The sequence below is a fragment of the Mercenaria mercenaria genome, chromosome 3 (assembly GCF_021730395.1).
Source record: "Mercenaria mercenaria strain notata chromosome 3, MADL_Memer_1, whole genome shotgun sequence".
Taxonomy (NCBI): Eukaryota; Metazoa; Mollusca; class Bivalvia; order Venerida; family Veneridae; genus Mercenaria; species Mercenaria mercenaria.
Window position 1 is genome coordinate 69,167,760 of NC_069363.1, and position 26,680 is coordinate 69,194,439.

General features: G+C 37.2%; 1 protein-coding gene across 8 annotated transcripts in view; it reads left to right on the top strand.

Annotated features, from left to right (window-relative positions):
* The window catches only part of LOC123524461 (mediator of RNA polymerase II transcription subunit 23-like), a 299,330-nt gene that overhangs the window by 237,569 nt on the left and 35,081 nt on the right, over positions 1-26,680 (top strand). For all 8 annotated transcript variants that reach the window (XM_045302672.2, XM_053538842.1, XM_053538843.1 and 5 more), the window contains 2 exons: positions 13,364-13,450; positions 24,081-24,304. In XM_045302672.2, the coding sequence (XP_045158607.1) occupies positions 13,364-13,450; positions 24,081-24,304 (311 nt within the window). The remainder of the gene's footprint in view (positions 1-13,363; positions 13,451-24,080; positions 24,305-26,680) is intronic.

Below are 26,680 nucleotides of genomic sequence, written 5' to 3' on the forward strand. Positions count from 1 at the left end.
GCGGTGTTTCACTGTACTTATGTTGCAACCTCAAAAGAAATGATACAGAAAGTGTTCTGCATTGATCTTTGACATGAAAGGGCCATATGTCTTTTGATCTGTCTGCCGGGGATGTAAAATCAGGGACATTTTATAAAAAGTTGACTTAGTAATTTTGCAAGCACTAATATGATTTCTAGGGATGTGCGACATTGGCTTGTTTTCTTATAGGTCCTTGCACTCTTGCTTTCATGTTGATGTAATTTTGCCTTTTGTCTTGCTTAGTCATACTTTTATGTTTTTTATGCCTCCACATTTATGTGGGGGAGGGGTGGGGCTTATAGTGTTGATGCTGTCCGTACATCTGTACGTCCGTCCCAAAATCTTGTGTGTCCAATACCTCCCACACTATTAGCCTGATTTGTTATTATTACTGCAGTTATGCCCCTTTGATAGTTTTCCTATATAGAATATAGAGAAAAATCATGTGTGTCCAATTCCTCGAACACTATTGAAAGGATATGCTTGAACTTGGGTGGTCCATTTTCAACTTTCTTCACATGTTGGTCATTCAAATGGAAAGAACTTAAGAAATCTTGCCAGAAACTGCTGGCAAGATTTAGAAATAGCTTCACAGATATGTTCCTTGGATGACCTTCTGCCAGATTATTTCATACCATTCTGTTTAAAATATTGCCATCAGAGGGTGAGGCTATTTTCTGTATATGGAAAATTATGAAAATTTCCTTTGCTAAAACTTCTAGACAGATTTCAGTGTATTTTTACAGTAATGCTTCTTAAATGATCATCTACTAAATCCCTTCAAATCATTATGTTTCATAAAGAAATGGCTGCCAGGAGAGAGGGCTAGTTTTTTTTTTATGGCTGTTTTGAAAACTTTGAAAATCTTCTTTGCTGAGATCCCTAGCTTGATTTAAAAGTAATTTCACAGGATTGTTCTCTGTTCTAACACTATTCAGTCCATCTGTGAATGTGAGATGAGGGAGGTTCTCTTTTTATCTCACCTGAGCACTTCATTCTCAAGGTGAGATATCGTGACCGGTCATTGTCCGTCGTTGTGCGGTGTGCCTCATCTGTCAACATTTGCCTTGTTAACACTCAAGATGACACAGTTGTGACCCAATCTTTATGAAACTTGGTCAGAATGTTTGTCTTGGTGATCTCTAGGTAAAGTTTGAAACTGGGTCATGTGGGGTCAAGGCCAGATCAAAGGAAAATCTTGTTAACACTCTAGAGTCCACAGTTTAAGTTTGAAACTCATGGGAATTGGTCAGAATGTTTGTCTTGATGACCTCTAGGTCAAGTTTGAATCTTGGTCATGTGGGGTCAAAAACTAGGTCTCCCAGTCAAATCAAAGAAAAAGTTAGTTAACACTCTAGAGGCCACATTTCTGACCCTATCTTCATGAAACTTGGTCAGAATGTTTATCTTGATGAATTTTAAGCTAGATTTGAATCTGGAACATGTCGGATTAAAAACTAGGTCACTAGGCCAGATCAAAGGAAAATCTTGTTAACACTCTAGAGACCACATTTTAAGGTTCAGACTCATGAGAAATGTTTGATGAAATCTAAATCAAGTTTGAATATATGTCATCTGGGGTCAAAAACTAGGTCACTAGGTCAAATCAAAGAAAAACTGTGTGTGTGCAATAGGGGCTGCATTTTTGACTGGATATTCGTGAAAGTTGATCAGAATGATCTTTTTGATAAAATCTAGGTCAAGATCGAATATGGGTAATCTGGGGTCAAAAACTAGGTCACCTGGTCAAATCAAAGAAAAACCTTGTGTATGCAATAGGGGCTTTATTTTTGATTTGATGTGCATGAAACTTGATCAGAACAGAATGTTTGCCTCCATGAAATCTCAGATGAGTTTTTATCTGGGTCACATGGGATCAATCACTAGGTCTCCAGGTCAAATCAAAGAAAAAGCTTGTTTACACTCTAGGGGCCACTTTTTTTATTCAATCTTCATAAAACTTGGTCAGAATGTTTGTTATTATGAAGTCTTATTTGATTTTGAATCTAGGTCATGTTGGTTCAAAAACTAGGTCACTAGGTCATATCAAAGAAAACGCTTGTTAACACTCAAGAGGCCACATTTTTGGTCCAATGAAAATTGGTCAGAATATCAGATCAGGTTGGGTCAAAAACTAGGTCACTAGGCAAAATTGAAGAAAACTCTTGTTTACACTCTAGAGGTCACATTTTTGCTTCAATCTTCATGAAACTTAGCCAGAATGTTTATCTCCTTGAAAACTTGGACCAGATTAAAACTGGGTCATGTGGTTTCAAAAACTATGCCGCTAGGTCAAACATGTTTACACTGTTATGGTGTGTTACTCGGGTGAGTGACCTAGGGCCTTGTTATCCCCTGACGAAAGTCGGAGGGATATAGTTTTGACATTGTCTGTCCTTCCGTCCGTCTTTCCGTCCGTCCGTCCGTATCAGAATAATTTGTATATTTAATATATTGATAACATAACACATTAGCACAGACAGTGCTTGACTCCCTTTCAGGTTGTCATTGCTATAATTATTGTTGAATTGCTGTAAATAATAGAATTTGGGTCATTTGTGGCTGATTTGGGTTCATTATGTGGATGACTGGGTCCCAGCTTTGCACATTATGTCATATATGAAAGTTAAAGGGAACCAGATATTTGATAGAGCAAGCACTCGTTGTAAAATGTTATGTTTAAATTTGGACCAATCAGAAACAAGTTCTAAAAATAGCACGTCTGCTGGGGTATAAATAGGTAGATGGATGACAGAGAGCTCATTCGGTATCCAACGGTCGAAGAAGACACATCGAGGTTTCAACTAATAATTTATCCCAGTACCTTGATAAGGAGACTATTGCAGTTACCCTGTCAGGGCAGATAAATTATTAAAAAGAAGATGTTTGAAGTTCATAGACTAAAGAAGAGTTGCAGAATTTCGACAAGGTTTCGAGCTATAGGGCCAGCGCAACGGAGCTTTACCTTAAGGGTAGTTGAATGCTGTAGACGATAGCATATATAGGCTGAGCATCGGCAAGCTGAGACAGAGACCCAGAGTTTGGTAATCTACTGAGATAGTAGGAGAATTCCAGCTTATAGACAGTTCAGCATTACTGGCGAAGTACAGCCAAGGCATCGGGGATATACCTATATGGTAGTTGATTGCTACATATGATAGCATATAGGTGCTGAGCATCCAGGAGTCAGGGCAAACATATAGAGTTGAGAGGACAGAGGCCGAGCATCTATGCAATAGGACTCGTATGTTGTTGATTCAAAGACATTGTCTGACGGGAACTTCAACAAAAAGACCAGTCAAGTATATAGAGTCTCCAGCCTATAGGAGTTTGAGCGAATCATTTTTAATCGAAGATTGTTAGTTTGAAACATTTATTGATTTGCCTGATCCCTGAAATTGTCTAGCTCATAATAGAAATCGTTTACGAATCATTGGTACACGAATCATTTAGGCAAGGTAGCCAGAGGAAAATTCTATATATGAGATAATTGGTCTCACCAGGTCTACGTTTTAACAAAGGACATTCTACATCGTTTGTCAGCTAGTCTAAGACATAGTCACCTTAGCGATTGGACCCAAACCATTGTTCAAGATACTAAAGGCGTAGGCACTTCCCTGGGTCATATAACCAGTATCCTGACAGTCTGTCCGTCCGGAGCCATATCTAGGAAATGGTTGGGAATATTTATATAAAACTTCATATACATGTTCACCACTATGAGGTTATGGGGCCCATCAAGTTTCAGTCGGATTGCCAAAGTAACACCAGAGTTATGGCCCTTAGAAGTTTCTAGTGTTAACTATGTAGGGTACTATAGATATGGCAGTTTCTGCATCATAACTTTTGATATATTTGACCTTGAACTATGAAACTTAAACAGAATTTAGAGCACTATAATGTGGTTGTGTACACACAATTTTGTACAGATTTCTTTTTTAACTTCAGAGTTACTACCCTTTAATTGTCTAAAAATCCACATATTTGTACATAACAAACTTACCATTTAGCAGAATTTCATTAAATTTCTTTCATTCTTTTCCCTGAACATTTATTATTAACATGTGAAGTTGTTCACCCACACCTGGTCACCCACTTGCCTTGGTCACTCACCCTCCCCCTCCCAACCACGCTCCCCCCACCCCCCCTAAAAAAAAAAAATTTCATGCCTTACTTTAGATTTTTTTCAAACCTTCCATGATATATAATCAACATGTGAAATTTTGTTTCCTCACCCATTTCCCCCCCCCCCCCCTCCACTCCCCCCACCCCCTAAAAAAAATATATATATATACATATATATATATTTCCATTCCTTTTTTTTTTTTTTAGCTCACCTGTCACATAGTGACAAGGTGAGCTTTTGTGATCACCCGTCGTCAGTCCGTCCGTGCGTCAACAATTTCGTGTCTGCACGATAGTGGTTTCATTTATGATTTTATTTTAACCAAACTTGCACACAACTTGTACCACCATGAGGTCTTGGTTCCTTTCTTGAACTGGCTAGATCCCATTATGGGTTCCAGAGTTATGGCCCCTGAAAGGGCCAAAATTAGCTATTTTGACCTTGTCTGCACAATAGCAGCTTCATTTATGATTTGAATGTAATCAAACTTACACAAAACTTGTGTCACCATAAGATCTTGGTTCCTTTCTTGAACCAGCCAGATCCCATTATGGGTTCCAGAGTTATGGCCCCTGAAAGGGCCAAAATTAGCTATTTTGACCTTGTCTGCACAATAGCAGCTTTATTTATGATTTGATTTTAACCAAATTTGCACACAACTTGTGTCACTATAAGATCTTGGTTCCTTTCTTGAACTGGCGAGATTCCATTGACCTTGTCTGCACAATAGCAGCTTCATTTATGATTTGAATTTAATTAAACTTGCACAAAACTTGTGTCGCCATAAGATCTCAGTTCTGTTGTTGAACCAGCCAGATCCCTTAACGGGTTCCAGAGTTATGGCCCCTGTAAGGGCCAAAATTAGCTATTTTGACTTTGTCTGCACAATAGCAGCTTCATTTATGATTTGATTTTAACCAAACTTGCACACAACTTGTATCACCACAAGATCTTGGTTGCTTTCTTGAACTGGCCAGATTCCGTTATGGGTTCCAGAGTTATGGCCCCTTAAAGGTCCAAAATTGGCTATTTTGGCTTTTGCAGCCATATAGAGACTTCATTTATGGTTTTATTTGATACAAACTTCCAAAATATCTTCAACAACAATAAATCTTGGATTCCATGACAAATCAGATCCAATCGTAGGTTCCAGAGTTATTTTATATCTGATTACCTCCCCTGATTGTAATCAAAATGGATTTATATCAGTAAGTACTTACAGGACTTATTTGAAATTTCATTATTGTCATTAGTTGGACTGAGCCAATCAGGGTAGATAACTATGGACTAATTTTATGTCAAATTACCTCCCTTTATTTCAAATTAAAATGGGTATATCTCCATAACTAATGAAGATACTGATCTGAATTTTCATTTATGTCAACAGATTTATTTGGCAGATCCTTCTTTTGTTCACTTACAATAATTGTCTTTTTAATTACTTCACGTTTACGTTACTGTAAATAGCTAATTTTTTGTAACTTTTTTATTATTGGCCGTAGGGAAAAACCGAGATACAACATGGATGGTACCTCCAATTTTTAGGTGTATTTTGACATATCTGTACCTTTTAAGAATTTTTTTTTTCTTTTTGGTTAAATTTTTTCCCTTTGTTGTTCCTGTCCTTTGGACTTAGATATTTTTTCTGAGGACCTTCTTGTCCTCAAGTGCAATGATAACAGGTGAGCAATATAGGGCCATCATGGCCCTCTTGTTTAAATGTTCAAACCTTCAACATGTTAAGTTGTGACTGCACAAACCTTGCCCTCAGCCATGTTCAAGATATCTTACTTGCTTGTGTTCTCTTAAGGACATCTGTTCTTTTAAGTTCAAATGTACATGTTAAACAGCAACACCTGGTGCTAAACCACTCAAAGACAATATTTCATTCCAGTTAAACTTAAAGCTCACATTTCAATTAACTGCATTTAATTTTAAAAGCTAAGCTTATTACAGTAAGCATATCCCATTCAAAATAAATTCTTTAGTCAGGATCAAAGTATCATACATTTATTATGTACCCTTTAATTAAGGTTTCGATGGAGGCCTTGAGAAACAAAAATCAAACAACACCAAATCATAGAAAGAAAGAGTTGTTTGACATGAAAATTGAACAGCATGTAAAACATGTATATTACTTTACGAAACAAGTGTCAGTATACTGATATAAACATTGAATTCCGGAAAAGGGCTGCCTAAAGGGGCTCCACTTCCGGACAGTTAAACGCCTTTAAAAACTCACCATTTTCAAAGAACTGTTACACATGTTTGTTTTGATGCATTTGCAATAGCGTGCGAGTGGTAAAATTTCACTTAACAAGGTGGAACATAGTTTTCAGCAATTGTTTATCTTTTTTTCTTTACAAATGGCATTCATTTTCAAAAGGAGACAACTTTTTCTCAAAGATTACTTAAAATAATCGGAAAAAGTTGTTTCCCTTTGAAAATGAATGTCATTTGTACTTAAAATAATCGGGAACAGTTGTCTCCCATTGAAAATGAATGCCATTTGTAAATAAATAAAGATAAACAATTGCTGAAAACTGTGTTCCACCTTGTTATGCGAAATTTCACCACTCGCACGCTATTGCAAATGCATCAAAACGAACATGTGTAACTGTTCTTTGAAAATGGTGAGTTTTTAAAGGCGTTTAACTGTCCGGAAGTGGAGCCCCTTTAGGCAGCCCTTTTCCGGAATTCAATGTTTATATCAGTATACTGACACTTGTTTCGTAAAGTAATATACATGTTTTACATGCTGTTCAATTTTCATGTCAAACAACTCTTTCTTTCCATGATTTGGTGTTGTTTGATTTTTGTTTCTCAAGGCCTCCATCGAAACCTTAAACATTTGTTTTCTGTTAAATTGATTTTGACTACTGAAATTATTTGCTTCTTATTAACATCCTTAACTTTCTGACGGATATATTTCTTTGCCATTCCTCACCACAAACCCTTTCGGTGGGGGATACCAATTCATTGAATTTGCTTGTTCTATCTTCATTTAGGTGATCTTTCCTTTGTTTACTATTGAGTTAAAATAGTGTGCATTTTATGTACTGAAACCTTGTACATTTTACACCCTGCCAAAAGCAGAGGGATTTAGATTTGACACAGTAAAGGCAGAGTTTTTTTCCGTGATTTGTTAAAAATAGGGATTTTTGACTGTATCTTAGTAAACTGTTGATGGTTTTTCATAAAACTTGACACAAATGTAGGTCTCTATAGGGAAGATAGTGCATGTGCAACTTTCATCAGGATAATTTCAGTAACTTTAGATAAGTTGCTCTTTAAATTAAAATGTTTTACAATTGTTAAATTCTCACATAACAAAGTAATCACTTGATTATTAATGCCTTTAGCTTAAATATTTGGCTTGTAAAATTGTGTATTGGTCCTATATAAAGTTTGCCTCTGGGATCAAAATTGGAGCTGCCCTTGGATTCACTTCACCCTCCCCCCTCCAAATTCTTTTGGATTGATATAGGATATTTTTAGTCAGATCAGTTAACCATGCATTTAATACAGAAGAGCTGTCAGTTACCTTAAAACTGGAGGTCATAACTTGTATTCCAAAAGGTGACAAGGACAAACATGTTAAAAAATTGGGGACCCATCTTTTTGCTTAATGTGTCTTATAAAATTGCATTGGCCAGTATTGCTCAGCGTTTCAAAACAGTTCTACACAAACTTATAAGTGAAGATCAAATCGTTTTCTTAGCTGGGAGATATATAGGTGATTATACCTACATAAGACTTATTATGATATAATGCAGTATACAAATGCTGCTGTTAATTGATCCCCTGCCACGAGTGGTGGGGTTTGTTATAGGAATGGTCTCCGTCCGTCCTTCCATCTTCCGTCCTTCCATCACATTTCGTGTCCGCTCTGTATCTTCTAAACCCCTTGAAGGATTTACATGAAACTTGGGTCAAATGATCGCCTCATCAAGACAATGTGCAGAACCCATGAGTCAGCCATATTGGCTCAAGGTCAAGGTCACAACTCGAGGTCAAAGGTTTGAGCCTTCCATTTCGTGTCTGCACTGTATATCTTAAATCCCTTGAAGTATATTCATGAAACTTGGGTTAAATAATCACCTTATCAAGACAATGTGCAGAATTCATGAGTCAGCCATGTCAGCTCAAGGTCGAGGTCACAACTCAAGGTCAAAGGTTTGAGCCTTCCATCTTGTGTCTGCTCTGTATCTCTTAAACCCCTTGACTGATAATCATGAACATTCGGTCAAATAATCACCTCATCACGACGATGTGCAGAACCATCTGTCAGCCATGTCGGCTCAAGGTCAAGGTCACAACTCAGGGTAAGATGTTTGAGCCTTCCATTTTGTGTCTGCTCTGTATCTCCTAAACCCCATGAAGGAATTTTATAAAACTTTGGTCAGATGATCACCTCATCAAGATGATGTGCAGAATTCAGGAGTCAGCCATGTCGGCTCAAGGTAAAGGTCACAACTCTGGTTCAAATGTTTGAGCCTTCCATTTTGTGTCTGCTCTGTTTCTCCTAAACCCCTTGAAGGATGTTCTTGAAACTTGGGTCAAATGATCACCTCATCAAGACGATGTGCAGAACTCATGAGTCAGCCATGTTGGCTCAAGGTCAAAGGTTTGAGCCTTCAATTTTATGTCTGCTCTGTATCTCTTAAACCCCTTGAAGGATTTTAATATGACTTGGCTGTAATATTCCCCTAATCAAGACAATGTGCAGAATTTAAAATTCACCCTAGTCAGCTTAAGGTCAAGGTCACAACTCAAATGTTTAATGGTTCCACCCAAAACCATCAACCACTATCCATAACAGTGGCTAGGGATATAGCTGTCTTTCAGACTGCCTTGTTGACTTTGCAACGTCATTTGACCCCGTCTTGTTTGAAATTTTTTAATTTTGGGTAAAACTTTGTAAAATGGTGAATTTGTTTTATAAAAATATTTAATCATGTGTTACAATAAATGGACATCTTTCAGATGGGTTCAACGTAGTTGTCGTCAGGGCATTTTTATACTGTGTTACTGCAATTCTTTAATTCTGCAATATTAATGAAAAGTAACCAGAATATTATAGGAATAAAGCTTAATAACATTGAATTCCTTTTATCACAATATGCTGATGTTACAACCATTATGCTAGATGGAACTGAGAAGTCTCTAAAACACACCCTGCAAACTCTAGAATTCTATGCAAACATTTCAGTGGGAAAAGATTGGATTTATGAAAGGTAGTAACCTCAGGCTTTGTCTGGAATTGGAACTTCAGTGGGAGTCGGAATCTTTAACTTGGAGTTAATTTCATAATTAATTTAGATGATATAATACCTGTAAATTATTTTTCAAAAATTGAAGAAATGAAAAGATAGTTTATACAGTGGTCAAGAAGAATCATTACCCCAATTGGCAAAAATGTTGCGATTAAAACTTCAGCTCTATAAAAAATAAATCATCTTCTTTTGAGTCTACCTTACCCAAATGCAGACATGATTAGATCAATACAAAATTCTTTCTTTAAATTCCTTTGGAATTCTGGACCAGATAAAAGAAAAAGAAAAATTGCCTCTCAGTCCTATGATTATGGAGGACTTAGCAGGCCTTGACACTAACTTTTTTCAGTGGTGTCCCAGAGGGCCCCCTACCTGTAGAATTTGGTGTCCCTCACTAAGACTTCGGATCCCTCGCAATATGGGTTTTGGTGCACATTAGGCGTAAAGTAGTAAGATCGCTGTTTACTCAATCAAGATTTTGAAAAAAGTTGTATCAGACAACTTACTGAGTCCTATGCCTATGTTTCGTGTAGAAAATGGGAAATTTATTGGTGTAAAATTAATATATATCTCTGCTAAAAACTGATTGTTTCCAGGTTGTTTTTTTTTCCTTCATAATAGGGGCCGTTAATAGGCCCCTTCCCCTCAGAAAAGTTCTTTTAAATCATGCAGTTTTCCCCAAAAATTGACTTTACATCAGGTTTTTTTTTATTCCCCTTTACCTAAATACTGAGCTATTTTATCCCCAAATCACAGGCCTGGGCCCCTTCCCGTCCTGGTAGAAAAACCCTGGACTTTCTGTCAGGTTTTGAAAGTTTAAAAATATGGACATACTGGCACCAAAAAGTATCTAGAAAAACACAAAATAAGGGTACCTATGCACATTTCTTCAGTTAGGTTTTCATTGTTGTGCACATCTTTAAAAATATTTAGTAATTTACTAGCAGGAAATCTGTTTAACAAATGATGAAGATTGCCAGGTGAATATGGAATAAATTTGACAGTGTTGGCAGTCACAAGTGGTGTGTGTGCCACAACATATTCTGATATATATATCTCGCCATTTTTGATTCCCCAACATCAACCGAAACTGCTACTGCTCAGCGACATCCCCGCTAGCTTTTATCAGTATATCTTAAATCGTATTTAATTCCACTCTATTTTCAAATAATGCCAAATTTCAAATAAATTGTTTACAGGTTATGTCACGCCCTCATTGAAATTCACATTTTTTGCCCAATTACGAAAGTCGCGAAAACTGTTTCAAAGAAATGCAACGAGTTCTCTCCCTTTGGTAATCAGGATCATACCTTGCATATCTAGCAGCAGGTAACTCACCCGAGATAATGATTTCGCGCTACGTCACACTAAAACACCAGTAAAAGGAAATTTCGGTCAAATTTTCTGTTAGAAGAATGTTATTCGGTACTGAATTAGGACTATTACATTGCCTTTATTAAAAATAGGTATCCCGGAGGAACACCAAGTTTTGAATAGTTGGTGTCCCTCGCCAGAATTTTGAGTCCTCGGGATCCCGGGACACCGTTAGTGTGGAGGCCTGCTTAGAATGATAAACGTAGAAATGTTTATGATATCTTTAAAATAGGTTGTTGACTTATGATACTAAATATTTCAATTTTGTGAAAGGTTTGTATCCGTTTCTTTTAAATTTTAGTAAATTTTGAGATGACTTTTTGCAAAGTAAAATCCAAACAATTAAAAACAAATTTTGGAAAGACATGTGTGTTTAGGACTTGTACATTTAAATAAGCAACATGCAAAGAAATGGGTTGATTTCTGTGCTCCGCCTTTTCTTTTTTTTAGCTCATCTGATTTTTGGAAAAAAAATGAGTTATTGTCATCACTTGATCGGCGCCGGCTTTGGCGTTGCCTGGTTAAGTTTTATGTTTAGGTCAGTTTTTCTCCGAAACTACCAAAGGTATTGCTTTGAAACTTGCAACACTTGTTCACCATCAGTGGCTGACCCTGTACAGCAAGAGACATAACTCCATCCTGCTTTTTGCAAGAATTATGGCCCCTTTTGGACTTAGAAAATATCAGATTTCTTGGTTAAGTTTTATGTTTAGGTAAACTTTTCTCCTAAACAATCAAAGCTATTCCTTTGAAACTTGCAGCACTTGTTCACCATCATAACCTGACCCTGTACAGCAAGAAACATAACTCCATCCTGCTTTTTGCAAGAATTATGGCCCCTTTTGGACTTAAAAAATCAGATTTCTTGGTTAAGTTTTGTGTTTAGGTCAGCCTTCTCCTAAACTATCAAAGCTATTGCTTTAAAACTTGCAACACTTGTTCACCATCATAAGCTGACCCTGTACAGCAAGAAACATAACTCCAACCTGCTTTTTGCAAGAATTATGGCCCCTGTTGGACTTAGAAAATCAGATTTCTTGGTTTAGTATTGTGTTTAGGTCAACTTTTCTCCTTAACTGTCAAAGTAACCAGGGTTCGCACAGGCCTTGTTCACCATCATAACCTGACCCTGTACAGCAAGAAACATAACTCCATCCTGCTATTGCTTTGAAACTTGCAACACTTGTTCACCATCATCAGCTGACTCTGTACAGCAAGAAATATAACTCCATCCTGCTGTTTGCAAGAATTATGGCCCCTTTTGGACTTAGAAAATCAGATTTCTTGGTTTAGTATTGTGTTTAGGTCAACTTTTCTCCTTAACTGTCAAAGCTATTGTTTTAAAACGCAGTTATTCGCCATTAAAAGCTGACTCTGCACAACAAGTACTGTAATTCTGCATTGTTTTTTGCAAGAATTATGGCCCTTTTTGGACTTAGAAAATCATGGGTAGGAGAATATTTCTATTATAGAGACAAAAAAATCAGATGAGTGTCTGCACCCGCATTAGGCGGTGCTCTTATTTATATTGGCAATCAGTGTTCTGTACTTCCTCTAGTTTATTCCTGAAGATTTATGGACGGTGTGTCTGATACAGTCGAGTCCACTTAATACGAACTCGCTTGATACGAATTTTCGGATTAAACGGATAAAGTCCGAATTCCCCGGCCAAGTCCTATTTTCTTTGTAAAATTATTTCGGTAATAGCGAACTCGCTTCATACGAATAATCGGAAGAAACGAACACATTTTGGAAGTCCCAATAAGCTTAAATATTATATTTTCCATCTTTTGATACGAATTAATTTTAGAAGTCGGGGCCGTTATAAAATGTGTTGAAAATAATAATATGGTCAAGCATGTGTCGCGTGGTAATTAGACAATGAAGTAGTTCACACTTATTCACAAACAAACACTCGGTCTTTTGTGTATCATGTCAATATAAAATAATTTAATCAATTAACAGGTCAAGATTTAAAGAGGTGTAAATAATTTTAAACACATTATTGACGTTCTAGTGTCGATATAGGTAGGCTGTGTCTCACAAAATATATAAACTTTTATACCTCTTAGAACGCTTAGTGTCGATACAGGTAGGCTGTGTCTTACAAAATATACAAACTTTTGTAACTCTTAGAATGCTTGTTATATAGTACAAGCTTCAATGTTGGTGGTGGATATAATTTGGCGCTCTTGACCTCGACCGCACATTAAAATTTAAATTAATACAGTTTTACATGTTTAAGTATGACTTTTCTTGAGTAATTTCAATGTTATCTGAAAATCTATTAACTATTTTCATGTATCATAATATTGGAATCTATTCACCGATGATACCGGTGATACTGCTCAAAGTGCTCGGACAAATTATCTGGTCATACATTCATTAATACGAATTTCTTTTGATACGAACATATTTCTTAGGTCCGGATGAGTTCGTATAAAGCGAGTTTGACTGTATATATAAAAGTATATTTACTTCTATACCAATTACATATTACGATTTTAATTGTAAAGTTGAGACAATATTTTTCAATTATTTATATATCTTTTTTTATAAACTTCAGTTGAAGGACAGAAAGTTGAACAAAGGAAGAGACCATCTGATGTGGGTTCTATTACAGTTTATCTCTGGCAGCATACAGAAAAACCCGGTAAGTACTGCATCCTTGGTCTCTAGGAACAATAAAATATATTTCATGTAACTTTACTGCCAAAATGATAATATTATGTCACTTGAAATTGGGATGGATGGGGAAATATAACTATTTACCTTGTCATAGTTGCCTGCTTTAAGTTTGTGTGCTTGTCAAAAATGTTGGTTGGATTAAGATAAAACTTAGACCAAGCTTTGTTGTAAAACGTCATCTTGAATGGTAGTCAGATTATAGCTCACCTTAGTACCATGAGCTATTGTGATCACCCTGTGTCCTTTGTCATGCTTGACTGTTAACACTTTAGATGTCACAATTTTGGCCCAATCTTAATGAAACTTAGAGTGTTACCCTCAGTAAATCTCGGTTGACATCTATGGTCAAGAACTAGGTCACTGGGTCCATTAATAGAATGAACTTGTGAACACCCTAGAGGCCAGTTTCTAATCTTTGTCAGAATTTTAGTCTTTATGAAATCTAGGTCAGGTTTAAAACTGAGATACTGGAGGTTTTAAACTAGGTCACCAGGTCAAATCAAAGAAAAACCTTGTATAAGCTCTAGAGTCTACATTTTGTACATTTTACCTACTTTCATCAGTCATATGGCCAGAAAAAATGTATATGTCAGTGCTCTTATTCTTCGATGTGGGAGACTTCTCAAAACACTTAAGAGGTTTGCAGGAAAATAAGCATATTATTAACCAAATATCAAATTGAATCCTTACTTTGCTGCATATTTTATGTTAATATTTTGAATTATTTTATATCAAAACATATCTGTTGTCAAAATATACTTGAAGAAAGACAGTATGGCTGACAGTTTAACACTTACTTAAGTTTGGGTTGAGATACTGGAATGAAACTTGGCCTATATGTAGCTTATATTAAGACAAAGGTTTGGATTGAATTTGGGTTCAGTGGAGTCAAGATCAAGGGCAGTTACAAATAAAAAAAATAAAAAAATTCTGCTCAATGACCAGTTTGGATTGATGTGTAGAAATTAAACTTGGTATGTAGGTAGCTTATAGAAAAACCAAGATTGGGATTGTATATAGTCCCATATAAAAATGGCATATAAGTGGCATATGTGTTATTTTGGTATGGGTGGGGTCAGTGGGATCAAGTTTAATGTGCATACTTTGAAAATTCCATGGTGATGCAGTGGTCTAAGGCGTTGGGCTATTGTACCTTTTGTAATGTAGCAATTTTGGAGTGTGACAGATGAGTTGTGGTTATAGTCACTGCTTCGTCCATCCGTCGGTCCGTACCGTAATTCTTGTCTGGAGTAGTTCTCAGCAACCACTGGTTGGAATTTAGCAAAGCTTGATAGGAAGCTAGACTATCAAGAGGAGATGCACATATTGTCTTCTTGTCCCAATCTGATGATTTTTCACTGAGTTATTGCCCTTTGATTATTCAATATTAGTATACTATAGTACCGTTTCTTGTCCAGAGTATTCCTTGGCAAACACTTGATGGAATTCATCTAAACTTCATAAGAAGCTTCATTCTTAAGAGGAGATACACATGTGTTCTGGACGGGCGATTTTTGTGCAAGCCCCCCCCCCACCCCCCTCACCCAGTGAGTAGTGGGAACATATAGATTTGGTCTTGTCCGTCTGAAGTTCGTAACGCGCCTAGCTCAAAAAGTATTTGATATAAATCTGGCTCCGTCCCCTATTTCCAGAATTAATGCCCCTGAAATAGTCAAAAATGCACATTTTCACCTTGTGACACGCCTAGCTCAAAAAGTATTTGATATAGATTCATGATATAAACTTTTGCACACCTCCTATTTTTCATCTGGGTCCGCCCCCTATTTCCAGAGTTATGGCCTGAAATAGTCAAAAATGCACATTTTCACATTGTGACGTGCCTAGCTCAAAAAGTATTACATATAAATTGATTAAACCTTGCATGAGTCTTAATCATGATATGAACTTGCGCACCTCCTATTTTTAGCTCGACTATTCGAAGAATAGGGGAGCTATCCTACTCGCCCCGGCGTCGGCATGAGCGTTAGCGCGAGGGTCACACAAATGTTAAAGTTTGCGTACCCCCCCAAATATTTTCAAAGTCCATTGAGATATTGCTTTCATATTTTGCATACTTGTTTACCATCATGACTCCAGTCTGTAAAAAGGAGGAGGCAACTCTATCAAGCATTTTGTCTGAATTATGGCCCCTTTTCGACTTAAAATAAATGTTAAAGTTTGCGTACCACCCCAAATATTTTCAAAGTCCATTGAGATATTGCTTTGATATTTTGCATACTTGTTTACCATCATGACCCCAGTCTGTAAAAAGGAGGAGGCAACTCTATCAAGCATTTTGACTGAATTATGGCCCCTTTTCGACTTAGAATATGCTTATTGTAATGTTAAAGTTTTACTCATTGCTTATATTTTACTATCAAGCACTGAGAATAGTCGAGCGTGCTGTCCACTGACAGCTCTTGTTTTGTCTACCTCCGCCCCCTATTTTCTGAGTAATGGCCCCTGAAATAGTAAAAAATGCACTTTTTCACCTTGTGACGCACCTAGCTCAAAAGGTATATGATATGAATGGATGAAAACTTGCAGGAGTCTTTATCATGATATAAACTTGCACACCTCTTATTTTTTGGCTGGCTCCACTCCCTATTTTTAGCTCACCTGTCACTTAGTGACAAGGTGAGCTTTTGTGATCGTCGTTTGTCCGTCCGTTCGTCGACCAACCATTCACAATTTCTTGTGAACACGATAGAGACCACAGTTTGCAATCAATTTTAATCAAACTTGCACACAACTTGTATTGGCATAATATCTCTGTTCCTTTCGAAAACTGGCCAGATCCCGTCATGGGTTCCAGAGTTATGGCCCCTTAAAGGGCCAAAATTTGCTATTTTTGGCATGTGAACACGATAGAGAGCACATTTTGAAATCAACTTTAATCAAACTTGCACACAAGTTCTTGTATTGGCATAATATCTCGGTTCCTTTCGGAAACTGGCCAGATCCCATCATGGGTTCTAGAGTTATTGCCCCTTAAAGGGCCAAAATTTGCTATTTTTGGCTTGTGAACACGATAGAGACCACATTTTGCAAACATCTTTAATTAGACTTGCACACAACTTGTATTGGCATAATATCTTGGTTCCTTTCGAAAACTGGCCAGATCCCTTCATGGGTTCCAGAGTTATAGCCCCTTTAAGGGCCAAATTTGCTATTTTTGGCTTTTGAACACAATAGAGACCACATCTTGCAATCGGCTTTTATCAGACTTGCACATAACCTGTATTTGGCATAGTATCTTGGTTCCTTTTGAAAACTGGCCGGATCCCATTATGGGTTCCAGAGTTATGGCCCCTTAAAAGGCCAAATTTTGCTATTTCAGCTTTTGCAGCCATATAGAGACTTCATTTAGGTTTGATTTGATACAAACTTGCAAATTAACTCTAACCCTAACCTTGATGATCTATAGGTCAAGATCAAATCTGGGTCAGTTGGGGTCAAAAATTAGGTCACCAGGTCAAATCAAAGGAAAAGCTTGTTAACACTCTAGAGGCCACATTTATGACTGTATCTTCATGAAACTTAGTCAGAATGTAAATCTTGATGATCTTTAGGTCAGGTTTGAATGTGGGGTCAAAAACTAGATCACTGGGTCAAATTAAAGGAAAAGCTAGTTAACACTTTAGAGGCCGCATTTATGACCATATCTTAATGAAACTATCTTGATGATCTTTAGGTCAATAGGTCAGGTGAGCGATACAGGGCCTTCATTGCCCTCTTGTTTAAGATATAGCCTTGAAATTTTGATGACATTTACAGTTTTGCACACCAATCTTAAAACTCACTTTCAGTGACCATGAGTATGACCTACTGACCTACTTTCTTGTTAGCTCACCTGAGCACGAAGTGCTCAAGGTGAGCTTTTGTGATCGCCCTGTGTCCGTCGTCCGTCATCGTTCGTCCGTCCGTCGTCAACAATTTGACTGTTAACACTCTAGAGGTCACAATTTTGGCCCAATCTTAATGAAACTTGGTCAGAATGTTACCCTCAATAAAATCTTGGACGAGTTCTATATTGGGTCATCTGGGGTCAGAAACTAGATCACCAGGTCAAATCAAAGGAAAAGCTTGTTAACACTCTAGAGGTCACAATTTTGGCCCAATCTTAATGAAACTTGGTCAGAATGTTACCCTCAATAAAATCTTGGACGAATTTGATATTGGGTCATCTGGGGTCAAAAACTAGGTCACCAGGTGAAATCAAAGGAAAAGCTTGTTAACACTGTAGAGGCCACATTTATGATGTAAGTTCAAATCTGGGTCAGGTGGGGTCAAAAGCTAGGTCACTTGGTCAAATCAAAGGAAAAGCTTGTTAACACTTTAGAGGCAATATTTATGACTTTATTTTCATGAAACTTAGTCAGACTGTTAATCTTGATGATCTTTAGGTCAAGTTCGAATCTGGGTCATGTGGGGTCAAAAACTAGGTCACCAGGTCAAATCAAAGGAAAAGTTAGTTAGCACTTTAGAGGCCACATTTATGACCATATCTTAATGAAACTTAGTCGGAATGTTAATCTTGATGATCTTTAGGTCAACTTTAAATCTTGGTCAGTTGGGGCCAAAAACTAGATCACCAGGTCAAATCAAAGGAAAAGCTAGTTAACACTGTATAAGCCACATTTATGACCGTATCTTAATCAAACTTGGTCAGAATGTTAATGTTGATGATCTTTAGGTCAAGTTTAAATCTAGGTCAGGTGGGGTCAAAAACTAGGTCACCAGGTCAAATCAAAGGAAAAGCTTGTTAACACTCTAGAGGCCACATTTATAACTGTATCTTCATGAAACTTGGTCAGAATGTTAATCTTGATAATCTTCAGGTCAAGTTCGAATCTGGGTCATGTGGAATCAAAAACTAGGTCACCAGGTGAAATCAAAGGAAAAGCTAGTTAACACTCTAGAGGCCACATTTATGACCATATCGTAATAAATCTTGATGATCTTTAGGTCAATAGGTCAGGTGAGCGATACAGGGCCTTCATGGCCCTCTTGTTTTTAGCTCATCTGAGTCAAAGGCTCATGGTGAGCTTTTGTGACCACTCAATGTCAGTCGTGCGTCCGTCAACAATTTCTAAAAAAAATTCTTCTTGAAAAGCACTGAGCAGAATTAATTACACTTAACTTTAGAGGAATGATCCTTGGGTGACCCCCTTTCAAAATTGTTCAAAGAATTGAATTCCATGAAGAACTCTGGTTGCCATGGCAACCGAAAGGAAAAACTTTAAAAATCTTCTTGTCCAAAACCACAAGGCCTAGAGCCTTGATATTTGGCATGTGACATCATCTTATGGTCCTCTAAGAAGATTTTTCAAATTAAGACCCTGGGGTGAAAAGAGGCCCCTCCCCGGGGGTCACAAGTTTTACATAGACTTATATAGGAAAAAACTTTAAAACTCTTCTTGTCTAAAACCACAAGGTCTAGGCCTTTGATATTTGGTACGTAGCATTACCTTGTGGTCCTCTACCAAAATTATTAAAATTATGCCCCTGGGGTGAAAAGAGGCCCAGCCCCGGGGGTTCTCAAGTTTTACATAGACTTATATAAGAAAAATCTTTAAAAAAATCTTCTTGCCTTAAACTGCAAGGCCTAAGCTTTTGATATTTGGTATGTTGCATTGCTTTGCAGTCCTCTACCAAAAGTGTTAAAATTATGCCCCAGGGGTGAAAACATAGACTTATATAGGGAAAGAAATCTTCTTGTCCGAAAGTTCAAGGCCTGGGCCTTTGATATTTGGTGTGTAGCATTGCCTAGTGGATCTCTAACAAGATTGTTCAAATTATGCCCCTGGGTTGAAAAGAGGCCCTGCCCTGGGGGCCACTTGTTATATAAGTTATATAGGAATAAATACTTAAAAAATTATCAGATCATATTTTCTAGACTGTTTAATTATAATTATGTCTCCCACCACACAGTGGTGTGGAAGACATATTGATTTACTCCAGTCTGTGTGTGTGTCTGTCTGTGTGTCACAAAGCTTGTCCGCACTCTAAGTCAAACATTTCTCACCCGATCTTCACCAAACTTGAACAAAATGTGTCTGACCATAAGACCTTGGCCCAGTTCGATAACTAGCCAAATCGGCCCAGGCACTTCGGAATTATAGCCCTTGAATTACCGAAAAATCCTCTAGAGCGTATGCGCTTTTGTGCACCCAAACCATACCCTATACTACTTTTATTAGTAGTATAGGGTATGTTTTGGGTGCAAGAAAGCGCATGCACAAGTAGTATATGGTACATTTTGGGTCCAAGAAAGCGCAGTTGTGGGAGACATGCGCTTTTCTCAAAAGCAACTCTAGTTACCTGATGACCCCAAGTGATTAGGGATCACCTGACTGTGACCTTGACCTACTTACCTACTTCCTTGTTTTTTAAGATACAGCCTTGAAATTTGGATGACATGTACAGTTTTGCACACCGATCTTAAAACTGACCTTCAGTGACCATGAATATGACCTACTGACCTACTTTATAATATTTTAGCATCAGTTTGCGATTTTAAACATGTGGCTCATATTACTCAGGTGAGCGATTCAGTGTCATCATGACCCTCTTGTTTAAGCTTTAGCAAAGAAATTTGTTCAAGCAAGCAACTTAACGCAGGCTATCATGGCCCTTTTGTTTTATCAGATGGTTCCGCTTGATTGATGTTAGGGGCCAACAGAGCTAAAAATAGAAAGATCTTTAAATGAATTCATCTCATTAACCAACTTCATCTGTAGCATCCTAGAAAAATCTGTTCAGTTTTGTTCAAATGACTTTACTGCTCAGATTTTTTCAAGTGGTTCCAGGATTTTAGGAGAAATTTACTGCTCAGATTTGTTCGAGTGGTTCCAGGATTTTAGGAGAACTTTACTGCTCAGATTGGTTCAAGTGGTTCCACTTGATTTTAGGGACTGCCAGAACTAAAAATAGAAAAGCCTTTATATGACTTATTCTTATGAACTGCTTAATGGGTAATCACCAAACTTGGTCTTTAGCATTCTTGTATGAACCTCTGTCACTGTTATTTAAATGGTTCTGCTTGGCTGCTTTTAGGGGCTGCCCCAGTAAAATAAGTATGAATGCTTTAGATAGTTCTGAATGAACTGCTTAATGGATGTTCATCAAACTTGATCACAAATAAGGTCTTAAGGTCTTCCTCAGGTGAGAGTATGAGGCCCATTTGAGGATCCTCTTCCCCAGGTGTCTGCAGCTGTCCCAACCACACACCCACCCACACCCACATCCACACACAAAACAAAACACAACACACACAAGTATCCTATTCCCAAGTATTCCCCCAAACCCACAACCACAAGTTTCAAGTTATTGGGTGTATTATGCTTAGGCGGAGCTCTTTTTAGCTCAACTATTCGAAGTGACAAGGTGAACTATTGTGACCGCTTGATGTCCGTCGTCCGTCAGCAATTTCTAAAAAAATCTTATTCTTGAAAACCACTGGGCAGAATTACACCAAACTTCACAGGAATGATCCTTGGGTGGCCCCCTTTCAAAATTGTTCAAAGAATTGAATTCCATGCAGAACTGTGGTTACCGTGGTAACCGAAAGGAAAACCTTTAAAAATCTTCTTGTCCAAAACCACAGGGCCTAGGGCTTTGATATCTGGTGGGTAGCATCATCTAGTGGTCCTCTACCAAAATTATTCAAATTATCCCCCTAGGGTCAAATATGGCCCCGCCCTGGGGGTCACATGGTTTATATAGACTTATATAGGGAAAACTTTCAAAATCTTCTTGTACAAAACCACATGGCCTAGGGCTTTGATATTTGGTATGTAGCATCATCTAGTGGTCGTCTACCAAGATTGTTCAAATTATCCCCCTAGGGTCAAATATGGCCCCGCCCCGGGGGTCACATGGTTTATATAGACTTATATAGGGAAAACTTTGAAAATCTTCTTGTACAAAACCACATGGCCTAGGGCTTTGATATTTGGTATGTAGCATCATCTAGTGGTCCTCTACAAAGATTGTTCAAATTATCCCCCTAGGGTCAAATATGGTCTATTTTTCATAGACTTATATAGGGAAAAAAGTTTAAAAATCTTCTTGTCTGAAACTACAACACTTAAGACTTTTGATATTTGGTTTGTAGCATTGTCTTATGGTCCTCAACCAAAATTGTTCAAATTGTACCCCTCGGGTGAAAAGAGCCCTGCCCTGAGGGTCCCAAGTTTTATATAGACTTATATAGGAAAAAGCTTTAAAAATCTTCTTGTCTGAAACCATACGACCTAGGCTTTTGATATTTGGTATGATGCATTGTCTAGTAGTCCTCTACCAAAATTGTTCAAATTATGCCCCTGGGGTTAAAAAAGGCCCCGCCCTGGGGTCACTTAGTTATTATGTGAGTTATATAGGGGTCCCAAGTTTTGCATAGACTTATATAGGAAAAAACTTTAAAAATCTTCTTGTCTAAAACGACAATACCTAGGCAATATTTGGTATGTAGCATTGCCTTGTGGTTCTCTACCAAAATTGTTCAAATCATTACCCTGGAGTGAAAAGAGGCCCAGCCCCGGGGGGGGGTCTCCAGTTTTACATGGACCTATATAGGAATTTTTTTTAAAAATCTTCTTGGCTGAAACTGCAAGGCCTAGGCTTTTGATGTTTGGTATGTTGCATTGTCTTGTGGTCCACTACCAAAATTGTTCAAATTATTACCCTGGGGTGAAAAGAGGCCCTGCCCCGGGGGGTCTCATGTTTTTATTTTTAAAATCTTCTTGTCCTAAAATTCAAGGCCTAGGCCTTTGATATTTGGTGTGTAGCATTGCCTAGTGGATCTCTTACAAGATTGTTCAAATTATACCCCTTGGATGAAAAGAGGCCCCTCCCCGGGGGGCCACTTGTTATATATTAGATCATAGTTCCTAGACTGTTTAATTATAATTACCTGATGACCCCAAGTGATTAGGGATCACCTGACTGTGACCTTGATCTACTGGCCTACTTTCTTGTTTTTTAAGATACACCCTTGAAATTTAGGTGACATGTACAGTTAAGCACACAGATCTTAAAACTGACTTTCAGTGACCATGAATGTGACCTACTGACCTACTTTCTTTATATTTTAGGATCAGTTTGTCATTTGAATCATACGGCTCATATTACTCAGGTGAGCGATTCAGGGTCATCATGACCCTCTTGTTGCTGAATTGTGGCCCTTTTTGAACTTGGAAATTGGTTCAGTTTTCGTACAAGTCCACCTTTTGTCAAAACTATTTGACATCTGGCTTTAAAACTTTGAACACTTGTTTATCATCATGATTTCTACCAGTAGGCAAGAGTACATAGCCCTGTCAACTATTTTGGCTGAATTATGGTCCTTTTTGGACTTGGAAATTGGTTCAGTTTTCATACAAGTACACATTTTGTCAAAACTATTTGGCATTTGGCTTTGAAACTTTGAACACTTGTTTAACATCATGATTTCTACCAGTAGGCAAGAGTACATAACTTTCTTTATATTTTAGGATCAGTTTGTCATTTGAATCATACGGCTCATATTACTCAGGTGAGCGATTCAGGGTCATCATGACCCTCTTGTTGCTGAATTGTGGCCCTTTTTGAACTTGGAAATTGGTTCAGTTTTCGTACAAGTCCACCTTTTGTCAAAACTATTTGACATCTGGCTTTAAAACTTTGAACACTTGTTTATCATCATGATTTCTACCAGTAGGCAAGAGTACATAACCCTGTCAACTATTTTGGCTGAATTATGGTCCTTTTTGGACTTGGAAATTGGTTCAGTTTTCGTACAAGTACACATTTTGTCAAAACTATTTGGCATTTGGCTTTGAAACTTTGAACACTTGCTAATCATCATGATTTCCATCTGTAGGCAAGAGTACATAACTCTGTCCACTATTTTGGCTGAATTATGACCATTTTTTGGAGTTGGAAATTGGTTCAGTTTTCGTACTTGTCCATTTTGTCAAAATTATTTGACATTTGGCTTTGAAACTTTGAACATTCGCTTATCATCATGATTTCCATTTTTAGGCAAGAGTACATAACTCTGTCAACTATTTTGGTTGAATCATGGCCCTGTTTGGAATTGGAAATTGGTTCAGTTTTCGTTCAAGTCTTCGTTTTGTCAAAACTATTTGACATTAAAAAATGGCTTTGAAACTTTGAACACTTGTTAATCTTCATGAATACCATCTGTAGGCAAGAGTACATAACTCTATCAACTATTTTGGTGGAATTATGGCCCTTTTTGGACTTGGAAATCAGTTAAATTTTTCATACCAGTCCATATTTTGTCTGACATGTTTGTCATATGGCTTTGAAACTTTGACTACTTCTTTACCATCATAGTCTACTATGTAGGCAAGACTACATAACTAGGACAAGGACTTTAGCTCATTATGGTCACACATTGCCATATAGTGCAAGTCGAAATCCACAAATACAGGTACATTGTCTTATCTATTTTTCTTCTTTTGTATGAAAATCTCTGGTAGTTTTTGACCCCGTACTTCCATCAATTCTTTAATAGTCAAGTGCGCTGCCAACAGACAGCTCTTGTTATCTTGTAATTAAATTCATTATTATTTGTGTTTTTGAAGCTGAGTGATTTTCTACCAGTATTAAAGCTGTATGACCTCCTGTACCCAGACAACACATCAATCGCCGTGCCAGATGTCTCTAAGGCCAGCTCCACCCACACTGTGGCAGCTACATGTATTTGGATACACCTCAACATGAAGGCAAACACGGACAATGTACAGCTTCAGAGACCTATACCACATGCTCTCAGAGAACATCAGGAAGCTCTAGGACAACATTTAGAGTATGTGTTAGTAACCTAATGTTGTGTCAATCTTAATATTTCCAAATTTCACATCCTGCTGTTTGATCCACCTTTTCCGTTACAAGGTTTTTGTGTGATTTTTTTTCAGCTCACCTGAGCACATAGTATTGTGATCACGCTGTGTCTGTCGCCCATCCGTCCGTCAAGTCGTACGTCCGTCGTCAATAATTGTGTTTAAACGACATCTCCTCCAAAACCACTGAATGGATTTTGAAGAAACTTGGCCATGATGTTCCTTGTGTGGTCCTCTACCAAATTTGTTCAAATGGTTCCGCTTGGTTGCACATAGAGGCTGCCAGAGCTAAAAATAGAAAAAACTTCAAACGACATCTCCTTCTAAACCGATGGTCCGATTTTGAAATGATTGCCCACAAATGGTCCTTATGTCATCCTCTACCAAGATTGCTCAGATTATACCGATTCGTCAAAAGGGCATGGTCACTTTTCCCTATATGTATATAGTGCAAACTTTAAAAATCTTTTTGTTTGAGACTACTTGCCCGATTTTAGAATAATTTTACACAAATGGTCCTTGTGTGACCCTCTACCAAGACTGTTCAAATTATTTTGATTCACTTTTCCCATATATTCATACTTTTCCCATGTATATAGTGGAAATTTTTAAAATCTTCTTTTGTGAAACTGATGGCTTGATTTTAAAATAATTTTACACAAATGGTCCTTGTGTGACCCTCTACCAAGATTATTCAAATTCCGATTCGTCAAAAAACATGGCTGCCAGGGGGCGTGGTCACTTTTCTTCTCTGATTCAACCCAGTAAACATTTGACGTCGGTTAGACGTCATATAGATGTCTGATTAACGTAGGCTTTTGGTTGGATTTGCAAACCATTTAGACGTGGGATCCAGACGTTGGCTAGACGTCGCAACCCGACCATTTTCCAACCTAAATCTAACCACTTTTCAACCAAAATCTGACCAAATTTTCAATGTAATTTGCAATCAAACAAGTAATCAACACATGTATTTTATCATCTTCATTTCACATTATAGCGACCTAAGTCTAATATAATACAGTGTAACTTCCGAAAACCGAACGACCTCCGGACCAGCCTAAAAGTTCGGTTTTTGGAAGTTTCCGGAATTCAGAAGTTTGAAAGTTTGTAGACAAAATGGACGTGGTGCACAAGAGTTATGTTTTCTTACACGTAGGATGAAGGAGATTTTTATCCTTTTTAATTTTACAATTTCATATTAATTAATTAATTAATTACAAACGTTAAGGATAATAAATACATAAATAACAAATATCAAAAGAAACAACAGAACTTTAATAATAGCATTTACGCAAACATTTTCCACTTACATTTTACCATCTTTAGAGTCCAGAGTTCGTCAACATTAAATTTTAATTAATGTTGATAATGCATAGTTGAACCGATGTAACTAATCATTTAAATCATCTATCTTTCTTTCGTTCAAACATTTTGAAAGTTTTTAACACATAAGATATTTATTTCATCACGTTTTCATAAATTGAATACAAATGAAAATAATCGCTAATTACTTCCTTACTTTTGCATCAAATGATCATTGTGATTATATAGCGTGTCAAAATAAACGCGAACTGCTAATGAATAAACAAAACAAAACATGTTGACAGCTTTTCTGGATTATCAGGTGACACTTTTAATCCAGCAAATATTTTGCTGTTCGGTATTCAGAAGTCAATTTTAGTGTTAAAATATGAACGGTCTTTCAGAAATCGTCCGGTTTTCAGAATTCGGAAGTTCCAGTTTTTAGAGGTTAAAATATATAGAAATAAGAACAGAAGAAAACGGGACCTTGAGTTTCGTGCGGTTTTCAAAGGTTTCCGGTTTTCAGAAGGTCCGGTTTTCGGAAGTTACACTGTAAATCCAAAAAGGTAATCCAGTAATTGAAACTTTCAAGTTTTGTCATTTTTGCATGATTCTTCAACTCCGCTAAAATTTCCACCTGAAATGTATTAAATTTGACAGTTTCATCATTTCATAAAAATCAAAAACTTATACAAGTATGTTAGTGCTATTACTAAATAAAGAACATAATTACTACGTGCAAAACAAACATGTAATATTTCAAATAAAAAAAAAAATCTTCCATAACTTTGTAAAATTTATTGAAGTTTTGTGTTAAACTTAATTGCTTATATAATGCATCAGTCTTTGAAAGAATACGTAACATTAATAAGTATAACTATTAAAATAAATGTAATTTGTAAAAATATCTTATCCCACAAATATCAAATTACCGAAAGACTTGTGTAAACCGATGCAGGCTTATCACGCGAATGTATGACTAATAGACAACATGTGTAGAAGAAGATCCTTAGGTGAATTTAGAATAATTTATACAT